This window comes from Botrytis byssoidea (genome assembly GCF_014898295.1).
Source record: "Botrytis byssoidea strain MUCL 94 chromosome Unknown BBYS_006, whole genome shotgun sequence".
NCBI classification, from domain to species: domain Eukaryota; kingdom Fungi; phylum Ascomycota; class Leotiomycetes; order Helotiales; family Sclerotiniaceae; genus Botrytis; species Botrytis byssoidea.
The window spans coordinates 459,141-473,033 of NW_024065847.1; the positions used below are offsets into that span (position 1 = coordinate 459,141).

At 42.5% G+C, this 13,893-nt stretch overlaps 2 protein-coding genes across 2 annotated transcripts; both read right to left on the minus strand.

Moving 5' to 3' along the window:
• Positions 1-4,011: 4,011 nt before the first annotated feature.
• On the minus strand, positions 4,012-5,295 carry EAE97_003598 (uncharacterized protein; the record flags this gene model as incomplete). Its single annotated transcript, XM_038874110.1, has 3 exons — positions 4,012-4,412; positions 4,469-4,637; positions 4,699-5,295. 3 exons carry the CDS (start codon positions 5,293-5,295, stop codon positions 4,012-4,014), a joined length of 1,167 nt encoding a protein of 388 aa, XP_038734719.1.
• A 5,514-nt stretch (positions 5,296-10,809) lies between these two features.
• Positions 10,810-13,639, minus strand: EAE97_003599 (uncharacterized protein; the record flags this gene model as incomplete). Its single annotated transcript, XM_038874111.1, has 4 exons — positions 10,810-10,970; positions 11,142-11,835; positions 12,175-13,432; positions 13,527-13,639. 4 exons carry the CDS (start codon positions 13,637-13,639, stop codon positions 10,810-10,812), a joined length of 2,226 nt encoding a protein of 741 aa, XP_038734720.1.
• Between the last annotated feature and the right edge of the window lie 254 nt (positions 13,640-13,893).

Consider the following 13,893-nt stretch of genomic DNA (forward strand, 5'->3'; position numbering starts at 1 on the left):
AGCAAAAGAACTGATTTATTCGTGATCTTACCTTCGATATTCCGTTCGATACTACCCTCTTAGCAGTACGTGCCGTTCAGTGTTACATTTACATGCCGAACCCCAAATTAGCCAAAACATTACTCTATCATATCGGCGAACAACATACTTCCCTTGTATGTCAGTGGAGATTACGCAATTATGAAAGACATGCACTTATCTTACCCCTCAAGTATTTGTCGCTCTCAAGCGAGAAGTAGTCAACACAATTCATGCCTATGGTTGTGTCAGTATTATGGGTTAACCCGGAATGCTACTATTGTACTTGAAGAGAATCCTATGAGAATTGCCTCCAGGCCTACACAGCTTTGAAATATATGCTGTCAGTAGAAATATCTCTCTATGCTCCCAGCAGACCTACAATCCGGCATTGACCTTTCACAACCCAACATTCAGTCGCGTTACGGAGAGAAGTTTCTCGAATGGGGACCCAATGGGAGCTCACTCCGACCAACCATCATACTTAGCTGTACTTGTACTATCAAGCACTATCATCAAATATATTCACACTCATAGTTGATGTTACGACCGAAAATACCCTACCTAATCTACAGAATGTATCATACTGATCGACTATCCTTTCAAGAAGTGCACATCTGTTTCAATTTGGCTTATCATCTTCTCCAACTGATCTGATTATCATCCGGGGAAATTCGAAAATAAAAAAGTTTTGTTGACTATCTGAATTTGCGAAAAAGCACTTTTTGAGGGATTAGTTCTTTACTCAAAATTGCTTTTATACTAAGTAGATAGTACGTTGCAGAGGCAGGTTTACTACTACCTGGCTAATTTTGAGCTTCTTAAATTTCTCATATGAAGAGTTATTCTACTTCTAAGATTGACAAAGTATCTTGTATGCTCGATTGGTCTGGCAGTCGAGTTTTGTTGCATACCTGAATTTGCGAAAAAGTACTTTTTAGGAAGTTAGTTTTTGCTCCAAAACGTCTTTATAGGGTTCAAGGTATGTCACCTGTAGGTAGCCATATAGAACGTGTCTATGCTTCCTGATCGAATCCAAGCTTCCGACATGCGTGTTCCGTGGGAGTTACTGTTTCTCTATTCTGACTGGGTGCGCCCAAGAGTTTTGTGTCGATCTAACAAAGCTGTAAAGAAAGATGCGTCCAACTGTTCTCGATTTATGCCCAAGGTATATCTAAAGATCACTGATGTAGCTTTGTAGCCACAGAGAGGAATTGCATGCTTCTTGATGGAACATATGCTCGGCTTAACTAATATATGGAGACAAGCCCAGCTTCAAGCAACCGATCACCCATTCATAGTTTTGTTGTTGCACGTCTGCTCCCCAAAATTTCTGGGATCTAAAAAGCACTTTCTGACCACATTCAACTTTAAGCAGTCTCTCACTCCGTAATAACGAGATACAGGAACAGTCTTCTATAGACTTTAAATATCCTGTGTATTTTGGAATATTGAATCGAAAGTTCTACAATAGTAGTGTAATTTAAAAAGTTTTGTTGCACGTCTAATCAGAAGTTCTTGGTGTTGAAAAGTACTTTTTGACAACGTTGAGAAACCCGACCAAAAGTGTTTGCACTGGAGATCGGACCAGTCATTTATCTAAGCCAACGAATTCGGAATCGACAAAACTAATATCATGCTAAAAAGTTTTGTTGCATATCTGAAGTTCAAAAAGTACTTTTCAAGACGCCGGAAATATCGGCAAAATCCCGTTTTTGATCTCTATTGCGACTGACTACAGATATAGACTACTTGTCTTCCGGTCTAACACGGGCTACCCATATCTTTCATATCCGAAATTGTCTCTTCGGCGTTAGCCATATATGCCTCCTAGATGGACAGAAGCAAGAATTTTGTTACACATCTACAAAAAGATTTGGTCCTAAAAAGTACTTTTTAAGAAGCCGAGAAAAGCGACTTATTAGCCCGCACTACTGCTATCTGATATATAGGTACGATTCTTAGCACTTGTAGCATTTGAATTCTTAAGATCGAATTTGGACGAGCCTGTCAGGGCTTTATTGCATACCTGCAAAAGTGACTTCTATTATGCGTTCAATACATATAATTCTCAGTATCCATGTACCAATGTCTTAGTGTACTACCATAGTGTTCGGCACTGATACCTATATTCAATTCAAACTCGTCAAAAAATGTTTGACTGGACGGTGGGTTCCTGAGACTGATGCCCATGAAAGTATTTTATTGTCGCTTTCTGGTAATGACGTAACGAAACGGATAAGATGTAGATGAAATTCCTTGTGATTTACAACTCTCGTCAAAGGAAACCATAACCTTCCACAGCTATATTGTCCCTCACTGCTCGCTGAAGAGGTAGCTCTGCCAACATCCTCCTCTTATTTTCTAGTGCATAACTCAGCACCTCTCCCCATGAAACAACATCAATACTGTAAATCTGCAAAAATTGAGGGATGAGCGGGGCGGACTCCTTCTTAATTCAGAAAGAAGAGACTTCCTTTCCCGTATATGAAAGCGCCACACCATGAGGATCAATAAAAATATTATTCCTAACAAGTACATTCATGACGGCTGTTTTTGACAATAGCAGCAAACGTTGGATTCCGATATCTTCCACTGTAACTGGTTTTCTTTTGCCATGTTCCATCTCGACAAGAATCGATGAGGTTAGGAAAATCTCGTTTGGCAAGGATATACAAAAGGTCAGCTACTTCGTCAAGACGGTAGATCTTAGTCCTCTCCCGTAGCTTGTTGAGATTCACCGAATCGCTTATTCTGAACTCGACGATAAATTGACGTTGATCAACACTTCAGCCTGTGAACTTTCTGCGTGTGATAGATTGTTGTGAATCGTAGATTCTAGGAACGGAAATCGACGCGATATATCCAAACGCAGTTCTGCAGCTTTTGGGACATTCGCTGACAGAAGGTTGGGGAGGTTGGACTTGTATGGTAACACGTTCCTAATGTATCTTATGTGATATATGTAACACCCTTTCAATCGTTTATGACTTGAACCAGCAGCGTTCGTTTTAATATCCGCTAATATTTGACCAAGTCCATTTTCTTGTAACGAGAAGTCTCTCACTAATTCGTGGATGAACTGTGCAGTGTGGATTTTACTTTTGACTTCGTGATCTCTCCTAAACCTTTCGAAGAACTGAGAATGAATAGACTCACTTCGTTCACGTCTACAACCTTTGCATCCCGTATTTGAAAAGGATCGTGGGGTTTCAATCCTGATAAGGATGCAAAGTATTATTCCTCTTGCTTTAATGGTCGCTGTGCGTATAAGATCCATTGAATACAGAGTCTCATTTCCTCCATATTCTGGGTATCGCGAAACAGGACGCTCCGATATAGTTCATGCCAGGCTGTAGGATTCTGCAATGACGGCGAAGCCGTGGGATCTTGTTGAACTACGTTGTATGTAGAGAGGGTGATTATTTGGATTACTATGTTCTAAAGAAGCATCGTGTTAGAGACTTACCTGGCGACAACTTTACGGAACTGCAATGGCTTCGACAACATCTGTTTACCTCCCAACTAAGCGTCACAAACGCAATAATTTATCAGACAAGAAAGAAAGCTGGCAGATTCTTTTAGAAACCCAGGATATTGCTTATGCCAAAAGAGAAGCCGGAACCGATGATTGGGATATACAGTGAAGAGAGGAACATTCATCTGGTTAGTTTGAGGTACCGGAAGTGGCAACTCCTGTCATAGATGATCGGCCTTGTGATGAGAAGATAATGAGTCTAGAGCACAGATGTGTATATTAGGTTTCAATGATGTACTGCAGAGCAATTGACCACAAGAATGTATATTAACTATATACAAAGATTAAAATATATAATTCTGGAAACTCGAAGATGGTTGACTGTGATCATGTTTCAGACACCTAGAAACCCTCCTACGTTCAAACGAAATAGACCGAATCTCCTAATGACCACTTCCATATGTGAACGAGTTGTCAAAGCTCGACGCACCATCAAAATATGCCACCTGGGCTGATCACAATGTGTTTCCTGCCGTGGTAGGGACAGTGTTCTGAATCGATGAAACTGCAGCTGCCGAGGCAATGTTGGCCTTTCCTTGGAAGATGTAAAGGAAGCTCGTGTCTGAGTAGCTGAAGGCACCCGAGCTAGACAGACCATTGGAGACACAGTTACGGCCAAGGTACGCCGCGCATTTGGACACGTCGGCAGCGTTCGAGCTGAATAGACGAATCGAAGAGCCTGGTTGCACCACTATTGGGTCGTTCGTGAAGTAGTTACCTTCGTACAGACCCATGCCATTCTTGTCTCCTTCGAGCAAGTGACCGGAGTTTGAGGACCAGACATTGTTCACGGCGTGGAAAAGTGTGTTTCCAGAAAGTGCAGGCGTGCGGCCAGAAGTGTTATAGACGTAATTTTCTATGAGTGTAGTGGTCAGCTATATTTTCATGGGGTAAAATTCAAGAGAGGCATACTGTAGAATGTAATTTGATCCCCTGATCCTACCAATTCCATACCCCAGTATGTGTGTCCGTCGCACGTTGCAGAGTAAGCTGTCTTGCCATTGATGAAGCTGTTAGAGATTGTAACTGCGTTGTTGGCACCGGTGCCGAAGCTGTAGTGCTGACGGCCGAGACTGGATGTCTACGTAAAACAAAAATTAGTTGGTTTTTTCTTCACTGCCAGCATGTCAGAGAAAACTCACAGTGACGTGATCAATCCAAATATTGTTGGTATCACTGAAAGTTAGCGCATCACCACCCCAGACGTACTTGGGATTAAGATTGGTGATGGCGATATTCTGGATGATGATGTTCGAGACGCCAACAAAGCGCAAGCCTTTGCCGTTGAGCGTCGCGCCGTTCTTACCGACAAGTGTCTTCGATGACTTGACATTGATACCTTGATAACTAGCAGTATCAAGAGACACGCTGTATGTTGGGGTCGAGCCGCATCCACCGAGGGTGTTAAGTAGCGCCTGTCCTCCATTCGAGGGTGTGCATGAATAGGAATTACAAGCTGTTAATGAAGTTGTGCCCTCTGATCCGAGAAAGTTGAAAGTTCCGGATATGACGATATTCTGAGGCTCGTCTGAGGTGAGGTAGGCCTTTAACTGCGCGATAGTGGTCGGATACACAACTGCCGCATTACCGCCGCCTGTGACGGCAGAAGCCATGCCCATTGGTGTGCCTTTGACTATGGAAGAGATAGCCCGCTTCTCAGTGCCTTCGACTGGGGCGGCCACTATCAAAGTACTGAAGGCCGCCAGCATCACCGTCGAAATAAATTTTAAGTTCGTCATCGTGTTTGTTGAAGAGAAGGAAGAAAGAGAGTGAGTAGTTTGATTGTTTCGAACAAGTTTTACCATCCAACGTCGACCACCGCCGACTTTGTACTTCTCAATTTACATTCAGTCAACAAGGGTCAACACCCCGTGGTTCTTTTAGACTAGCACACATCGGCCAGAACAAGACCACGATGGGCACGTGCACTTCGGTAAATTAATAAACATCAGCCAAAACAAGAAAATGAGGGAGGGGCACGTCCACCTCACCCCTAATAAATCGGGTAACTAGTTTAAACAGTTAATATACTCCAAACAAAGTAGCCACTCCCACTTAAGCTTAATCTCTTTTTAGACCCAAAAGTTCAGATGAGCCTCTAGTTACATTCCTTATCTGTACTATACATCAAACGTCTAAACGCCGTTAGACTCCTTCTCCTACCTAATTACCACCGCAAATGCTTTCGTATAGATCGATCGCTTTCGAGATTAAGGAGGGGCTCCACCAATGCAACCTCCACAATTTCGCGAGAAACAACCACCAGGTAGCTGTAAACATTTAGTTCCTCCGAGATACTTCGATGATCAAATTCCGAGAAGTCGTCCGTGGGGTGATGAGTTAACCCACCACTCGGTCTGAATACTCGGCATCGGTTTCTGACATCAGTCAAAAATAGCATATTATTATCGGGAAAAACATTTGCGATTTGTGCGCAACAAGCCAAAGTACGTTATCTGTCTAATGCACCCCAGAGCGTCGCAATGATTGCGGGGTGCATTTCTTCACGGCAATGAGCCCCTTGTAACACAGGCAGAGATACATCCCCATATACTGCAGAATTGTGTAGCTATTACGATGGCACCTACTGTATCTAGGTCTAGTAATTTCGGAGCACCTCTTCCTGGACAGCGAGCCTCGCAATTCGGATTCTACCAATTGTGCGGTTCACGAACGGTGGATCACAAACCACGATAAAAATACATCTTTTGTTCGTATGTACTTCCTTCCCGGATATACACCTACCAAAAAGAAAAACCGCCGGTCTTCTGTCCCACGTGTAGTGCTCGTATCTTCAAATCTTCATACAATATCTCCGAAATTCCTCGCCAATCTATTTCAATCATATGGTACATGCATAGTACTTCTACCTCCCTCTTTTTTATTTCACCCACTCTACTTCTTTGTCTACGGACTATTTTGACCGAAATGCTGTACCCAGGGACTGTCTTTCAAGGGCAAGCATTCCAGTGACATTCCAACATGGAGATCTCCGTCCACCACCAGTTGAATCCATCGATCCAATCTGAATAAGTGAACCTAAAAAAAGCAATTGCTGAATTGAGTACCAATCCCGAACCCAATACTACATTCAATATTGTCATATACTTAACTTGTCAGGCTAATATTCTCCTTTTGATAACAAACTTAACCAAATAGCAGATCGGTACCCAAATAGAGAAATCAAAATTTGCAGTTCGGGGAATCTACTACAGCGAGTCGAATAGATCCGGAGGATTGATTTTGCAAACTACATTATACCTTTTGCTGCGATTGTAGAGCTAAAGGAAAATTGAGACAATGATATTGATGGGAAAGTATTAGATGAGTGTAAGATAAATGGCTTTTGAATTGAAGGATAAAATATATTTGTATCTCTTTATTATATAACCGTAGGTAAATAATCTTGAGTTACTAGACTACTATGAGTCTATGATGTACTAAGCGAGAGGACTAGCCTCAAAGTATATAAGAATTACTTCTTTCTGTAGATAGCTAGCCCATCAGCTGTAGCATTTGAATTTTTAAAGCCAAGTTAGGTGAGCTTGCTAGATTTTTGTTGTATATCTGTAAGAGTGCTTTTGGAAACGCGTTCAATATAGCCTTAAAAGGGGGTCTTCTTCCCCCGAGAAGAGAAGGAGGATAATAAATCCGTATAAAGAGGAACGTAGTCACTGACTTAGGGATATGCATAAGTGGCCTTGCTTGAGCTACTCTCATATGATTTCAGAAAACTGGGAGACTTCATACTTATTTTTGGTTCCATCGGATTTGATCACAAAGGTCTATCGTTGCTTGCCAACCTTAAAAACTCTTGCTTTTGGGCGGTATGATGGCTTGTATATGGCAATATCTATGACCAAGATTACCTTTGATTTCTTATACATTGAAAATATGATGAATATTTACAGGACACTTGTTTGCTACATTTGAGCCAATCAGAAAATTATGCATGTGACTTTTCGTTTGTTTTGTTGCACATCTTAAATCTTACTGCCTTTGGGCAGTAAGAGAAAAATTTGGCTGGTAGGAAAGAAAGTACTAAAAAGTACTTTTTGACTTGATTACTTATCATCATATAGGTAGAAAGAAACCAGCTTTGCTTTTATTGCGTATCGGTACCGATCTTCAGCAAAATTCATCTTTGAAGGTATGTTCAAAGATGAAATCTTTTGTAGATATGCAACAAAATCTCTCAAGTGATGCTCGAAATTGTGGTTGAACATTCACTGTTGTTTCAAAGGTGCTATTAGTGGAATTTCGACAGTATCCATGGTCTATTACCAGCGAGGCTGTTGAATCTGCCGAGTCTATATACTACCATATTTGGCTGCCTTTGAAGGCTATTCCTCTGAAGTCTTCCCCCTGAAACTTTTTGGTCAGTAGCAAGATGACTTACAGGCGCCCCCCTTCCCGCAGCGCTCTGTTGAGATTTCGTTGCACATCTGAACCGAAAGTGGCGTACCTTGTAGAACGTAATAGGACGGTAGACTAGATTGCTAATGTTTAAAATTCACTTGAGTATCAGCATTCCATCTAGCTGCGGTGGTATCAAAAAGTACTTTTTGACCTGAGCATCTTTGGGGTATGGATTGAGGTGCTGTCTGTTGCATATCTCAATTCAAAAAGTTATGTAGCGATTGATACCTAGGTAGGTAGCTAAGTAGGTAGAAAGAATCATTAAAAGTCCCTTCAAAGATGAGTTCTTTTGCAGATGCAGCAACTAGGTATCAACCTATCCGTATGAAACGACTACTCCTCGCAAGCGCTATCGTGGACTTTCGAAACTATGGGTTTTAAGGATGTGACCTCCAGAGGAAGAATTCTTATTACACATCCGGGAACATAAATCGAGCCGCGGATCTGGACCGTAAGATTGAAAGATACTCGATACTATCCTTGCTATACCTATGCACCCTTATTCGCTAGATGAATCTTTCAGCACCAGCATTACCGGCCGGAAACCTGCTCGTTGCCCATCTCATTTTGACGGATTGTGCGAAGTATATTTTAGAAGAACTTTCAATCTCTAAAAGTGATTTTGTAGACATGCAACAAAACTTTCTGGGTACCGGTTTCACTGGATACCATCAAAGTCTACGCCCCCTCCATCTTTCCACGCAAGAGATAATTGATACTCAACAAGATATTAGATACTAGGTACTAGTCACTAGAGTCATCCTCAATTATCATATAGAAGCTGCACGACTCTCTGGAAGTAGCACGAGTCTAAGAAGAGCACACCCAAGACACCATCGCGATCCGTGATTCTGCTTAGAGAAGGTCTGCAAGTGTTGAACACCCTGCGCTTTTTCTATTCTGATCATTATACTCTTCATCAAAGTATCTATATTTCAATTCACGAGGCAGTGCTCTACTGAAGCGTACTTTCAATCAGTCAAATCAGTTTGAATTAGAAGGGCATAGTCGATATTCACTCCAATGTCCAGATATAGACCCACTCGCGTAATTTTCTCAGCTCGAGACCATTATATAACGAGTACGATGATCGAAGTCCTCAAACTACACAGCCAAGCTATGGTAATCAAAGTACTGAAATGGTCAAGAATGCGGTTTGCTGAATCCTAGCCTATGTATCTATTTCTTCGCGTCAGGACTTGGAAGTCTATTGAAAATGGGATTCGTCGCATGAGGTTTGAGAAGATGGGAAGGGTGAATGAATGATGTGGTAAAGATGGTAGTGATAGTTGCTAGTCCAACGACAATAACAAGAGGATTACTGATGTTTGATAGTGATAATTATGAGTTGGAGATGTCATATTTTGTCAACAGGAAAGTATGTCTACTTCATATCGATTACCTGGAGGTATAGTGCGTCTGATATATATTATATATCTACACATCGTTTTAAATTGCAAACAATGGTTTCCTGCGATATCTTTGTCCGTGATTCTTTTTGCTTTGGAAAAGAAGAAAATTAGACAAAAAGAGTCCTATTCATACCCCTCTCGCGAAATAAAAGTATGAAGATACCTACCTAGTCAGCTCGTTATATAAAAGTGATTTAGATTCCTGCAATCACAATTCAGAACAAATCAAAGGCACCACAAAAATAACCCTAGACTCGACTTCTACGAATCAAGCATACAAGGTAATTGTATAAATGTGTAATTAATTACATCCCCAGCAAGCTTTTTCTCTACCACAACTTCCATGGAAAACATCCAAACCTCGGTTGGGTTGGGTTAATCAAGTATAGCTTTCCGACAAATTTCCAAATCTTTAGGTAGCAGCATCATAGAACACCAGAATTAATCTCATTACACATTACACATTGATTCACGCACGAGACGAAAAGGAGAATCGCAAAGTTTAGCGAATGTATGGCAGCAACGACAAACTCCCCACCTGATATCCACCTATAATTTCCAATAACAACACCAACAATATCAATAACAATGACAACAATGACAACAACAATAACAACAACAACAACAACAAAAGCCTCTCATCTCTCATCTCACATCCTCCCAACCCACACCCACACCCCCCTTTCCCATCCCCAATCTCCCCATTTCCCAATCCTCCGCACTCAAAACCCCAAAATACCACCAGATATCAGCAACCGCGCTCCTTACCACCTTGGGGAAACTGCTATGTTCCTAATTTTCCTATCCATACCCATTCCATCTTTCTCCCCTCGTTTCTTTTATACAGCAGTCGCATCCATGCTATGTATTCTTTGCTTAGGTAATCTAGGTACTACCTGGGTAGCTGGAGGTAGTGTGGAGATGATGTTATTGTTTTGATATTTACTTAATTCACTTAATTCACCAATCCACGAATCCGCCCTCTACCTTCCATCCTCTTCTCTTATTTCTCCCATATACCCACCTACCCACCTACCTACCCACCTATCTACCTACCCAGGTATCCATAAATCCACATATCCAGAATATCTTCCAGCAGAGATACATATTAAGCCCACCATCTCTTTCCCAATTGTGCAAATCTATGTTCACACTCAAATTTTCGGATGAAACCATTCCACCACATCTCGCGGAAAAATTTATATTTTTCCTGAAGGATTTAAGGATGTCTATTGTCTTGTCTAAGAACTCCAATCTGAATATATACACTTTATACAATTTGTTAATACAACAATCTACATGTCCAATATCCATATACCTACAATCCCCAATCAATCCATCCCATTATCCCAATCTCTCTCCTCTTTCCTCCTTCTCCTCTTCTCCCTTCCTCCCTACCTCCCTACCTCCATCCCCCCCCAATCACCAATCTACATCCAACGGCCCCACCCAACCCTCCCCCACCGCTCTATAAATCCTCACTTCCCCCTTAACCAACTCCGCCATATTATACTCACCCCTCACAACCTTCTTCACCCCACCCACATTTTGTTCTACGACTTCTATAACTCCGTTTGGTTTGACTATTAATTCCTTCATTAGTAGGGGGGAATTCACGGGATGCTCATGGGAATTTATGCATAAATATAAGGACAAAGAATGGGCAGAAAAGAGTGAATGAAAAGAAAAACTAAAAGGAAAGGGGAGGAGAGACAGTGCAAAGTAGGAAATTAAGCAAAGAAAAAGAAACTCACCCCCAACAACAACACTAGTATGATCCGGCGCCCCCGCCCACTTCTGACCTCCTCTATTATCCATAAAATGCGCTTCCAAGAACTGCACGACATCACCTCTCCTAACGCCCGCTTCTTTAACTCCCCCTCCAATTTCCACCCTCCCATTTTTAAACTCGAAAATCTTGTACCCATGCACATATCCCTGACTGCTCATACACCCCTCCTCACCCCTCTCTTTACAATCCCGCGCAACAGCTTTCAGCCCCTCATTAGCCAAAGTCCAACACTCACCATTTCCTACTTGTGTTCCCATCTGTGCTTCACACCATCCCGCCACACTCTCTCCATACCTATCTCCATGGAGATCCAACTCCCTTTGCCCTAGCTTTCCTGGCGGTGCAATATGTCTTTGCTCCGCTCTCACTGTTCTTCCGGGATCACTAGCATCCCACACCAATTTAATTTTAGTGGTGGAAAGGTTAGTGTTATCACGTAAAACACCGATAAAAGTATGAGTTTTGCGAGGTCCGTTGGAAGTCCAACTGCTACAGGAGGCGTGAGAGCGGGTGCCTGGGAGAGAAGTGATGGAAGGAGGTGGGAAGGCAGGGGGGGATTGGGCGAACCAGAGGGTTTGAAGCGAAAGAGGGAGGTCGGTGGGGGTATATTGTGAATGTGGTGATGAGGGAGACGGGACGGAGTGAGGACGAGAGGTCTGAATAGGGAGTTAGCTTTTCGTTTATGGGATGGCAAGGGTGATCATGATGAGACTTTGAAACATGTTTTGAAGGGAGGAAAAGATTTAGAGGGGGTTATTTCTGTAGAATATATGCATGCTATCACGGCCTAAACAAGGTACAATTCAAGTAACGGACGTAACACCATGCTTTGCAATATGAAACATCCATTTCAAAAACCATCGGACCACTGCATGAAGGTATCCAAGAATAGTAAAGAGAAGCTTAAAAGTCCAAAAATACCGTGAAAAATCCAAGTATTTTCGGGATAAAGGGTAAAAGTATTGATTGTAAAACTATGAATATTGACCACTTACCGTAGGCTTAGGCTTAGTCGCCATTGGTATAGGCGGCGGTGCCCCATTCCCAGGAGCACCTAATTCCGATTTCTTCTTAGGGGGAGGCGGAGGAGCCGGTTTCTTTTTCCCTAAAACCGATTGCCCATTTAATCCATTTCCAACCGGACTAGATGAATTCTCCATATTCCCATCGTGTCCATCGGTCGAAGCATCCCTTCCTTGTGACAATCCTCCATATGATCCAACCTTATCTGCAATTCCATACTTTGTGTTTAATTTGTTCGCAGATGCCCATCCGGATTTTACCTGTTCTCCATGTCTTTCTCTGAAATTGTTTGCGGTGCCTGCGGCGGCTCGGGCGTCGGATAGAGAGATAGATGAAGGATCTTTATGAAATGTGGATGCGGTTTTCAGAGCTGCTTGCTTTTGGGCAAAGGTTGTTCCTTCGGATGGGGGTGGGGGTTTGGGGGATGACGAAGATAATGATGGCGAGGATGTAAGCCGAGAGAATCGAGATTGAAGTTCATTCACCTGTGGTGAAGAGGATCTGGACGGTATTTGGGGTGAGGATGTTCGTGCAGGCAATTGTGGTGAAGATGTCCTCGAAGGCGGTGGTGGAGGTGACGAATTATTTGTAGATGTTCGGGATGGAGGGGGTGGTGGTAGTGCTGGTTTTGCCTTTGTAGACCCAATTCCAAATCCAGGCACTGATACTCCTGCTGCTCCCAATCTACTCAATGCCCCTTGATTCAATATACCTTTGTGCGGATCCGCTTCAGATGTAGCCGCGCCATATGTAGGAGGAGGTGAAGGAGCCGATGATCCCGGATTAGAATTTTGTCGCGGTGGCAATCTTGGTGGTAAGCCAGGAGGCTTAGGTTTGCCAACTGTAGGAGGCAGAGGCGGTGTTCTTCCATCTACGCCATCCTTTCTTCCAGGAGGTGGTGGTAAATGTGACACAGATAATCCTGTAGTATTCGCACGGTATGGCATTGGCGGTGGTTTAGGTTTCGCAGCTTCTTCTTCTTGTCTTCTTCTTTCCTCTTCCTCTGCCTCTTGTTTTGCTCTTATTTCGCTTTGTGGTATCGGAGCACCCAGTCCTCCTGTGTCCGATCTTGCTGAACTCGATAGACTGGTCGGAGGTGGTAAAGCGGCTGCTCCATGATATTTCACACTTTTTGGCGGCGGGCCGAATGATGCAGGATCTTTCAATGAAGATAGAGGGGTGGAGTTATGTTCTAATGCTTCTTCTCTTGGATCTTTACCTTTTCCCATCCTATTGGATAGATTGTTAGCTCAATACCTAGGTAAATACAATATCTGAAATCAAAAGCGCCTTCATCTTGTTCGGGAAAGGAGATAAAACATACCATCCAGCTACTTGATTGAGCCCCTTGAAATCACCTTTCCAACTTTCCTTGGATTTCCCATCTTTACCTTTTGGGTGCCATCCACCTTTCAAAGTATCCTTAAAACCCGACATGTTGATGTATACAAGAACATACAATGATAGTCTAGGGGTAATTTTGCGGGGAGTTATTTAATCCCCATGCTCGCTTCAACTATGTAATAGCTTGTTTTGCTAGTTCTAAATTGTCATAGTCATTATGCATGCGTAGGTAATACCCGTTCCGTCCGATACAAGCTGAGACGAAAGAAAATTCTCCGATGATTGTATTTTGATACTCCTACATTGAAACTATCTGGGTAGGTACTATTGACGCAAGGATTGAACAC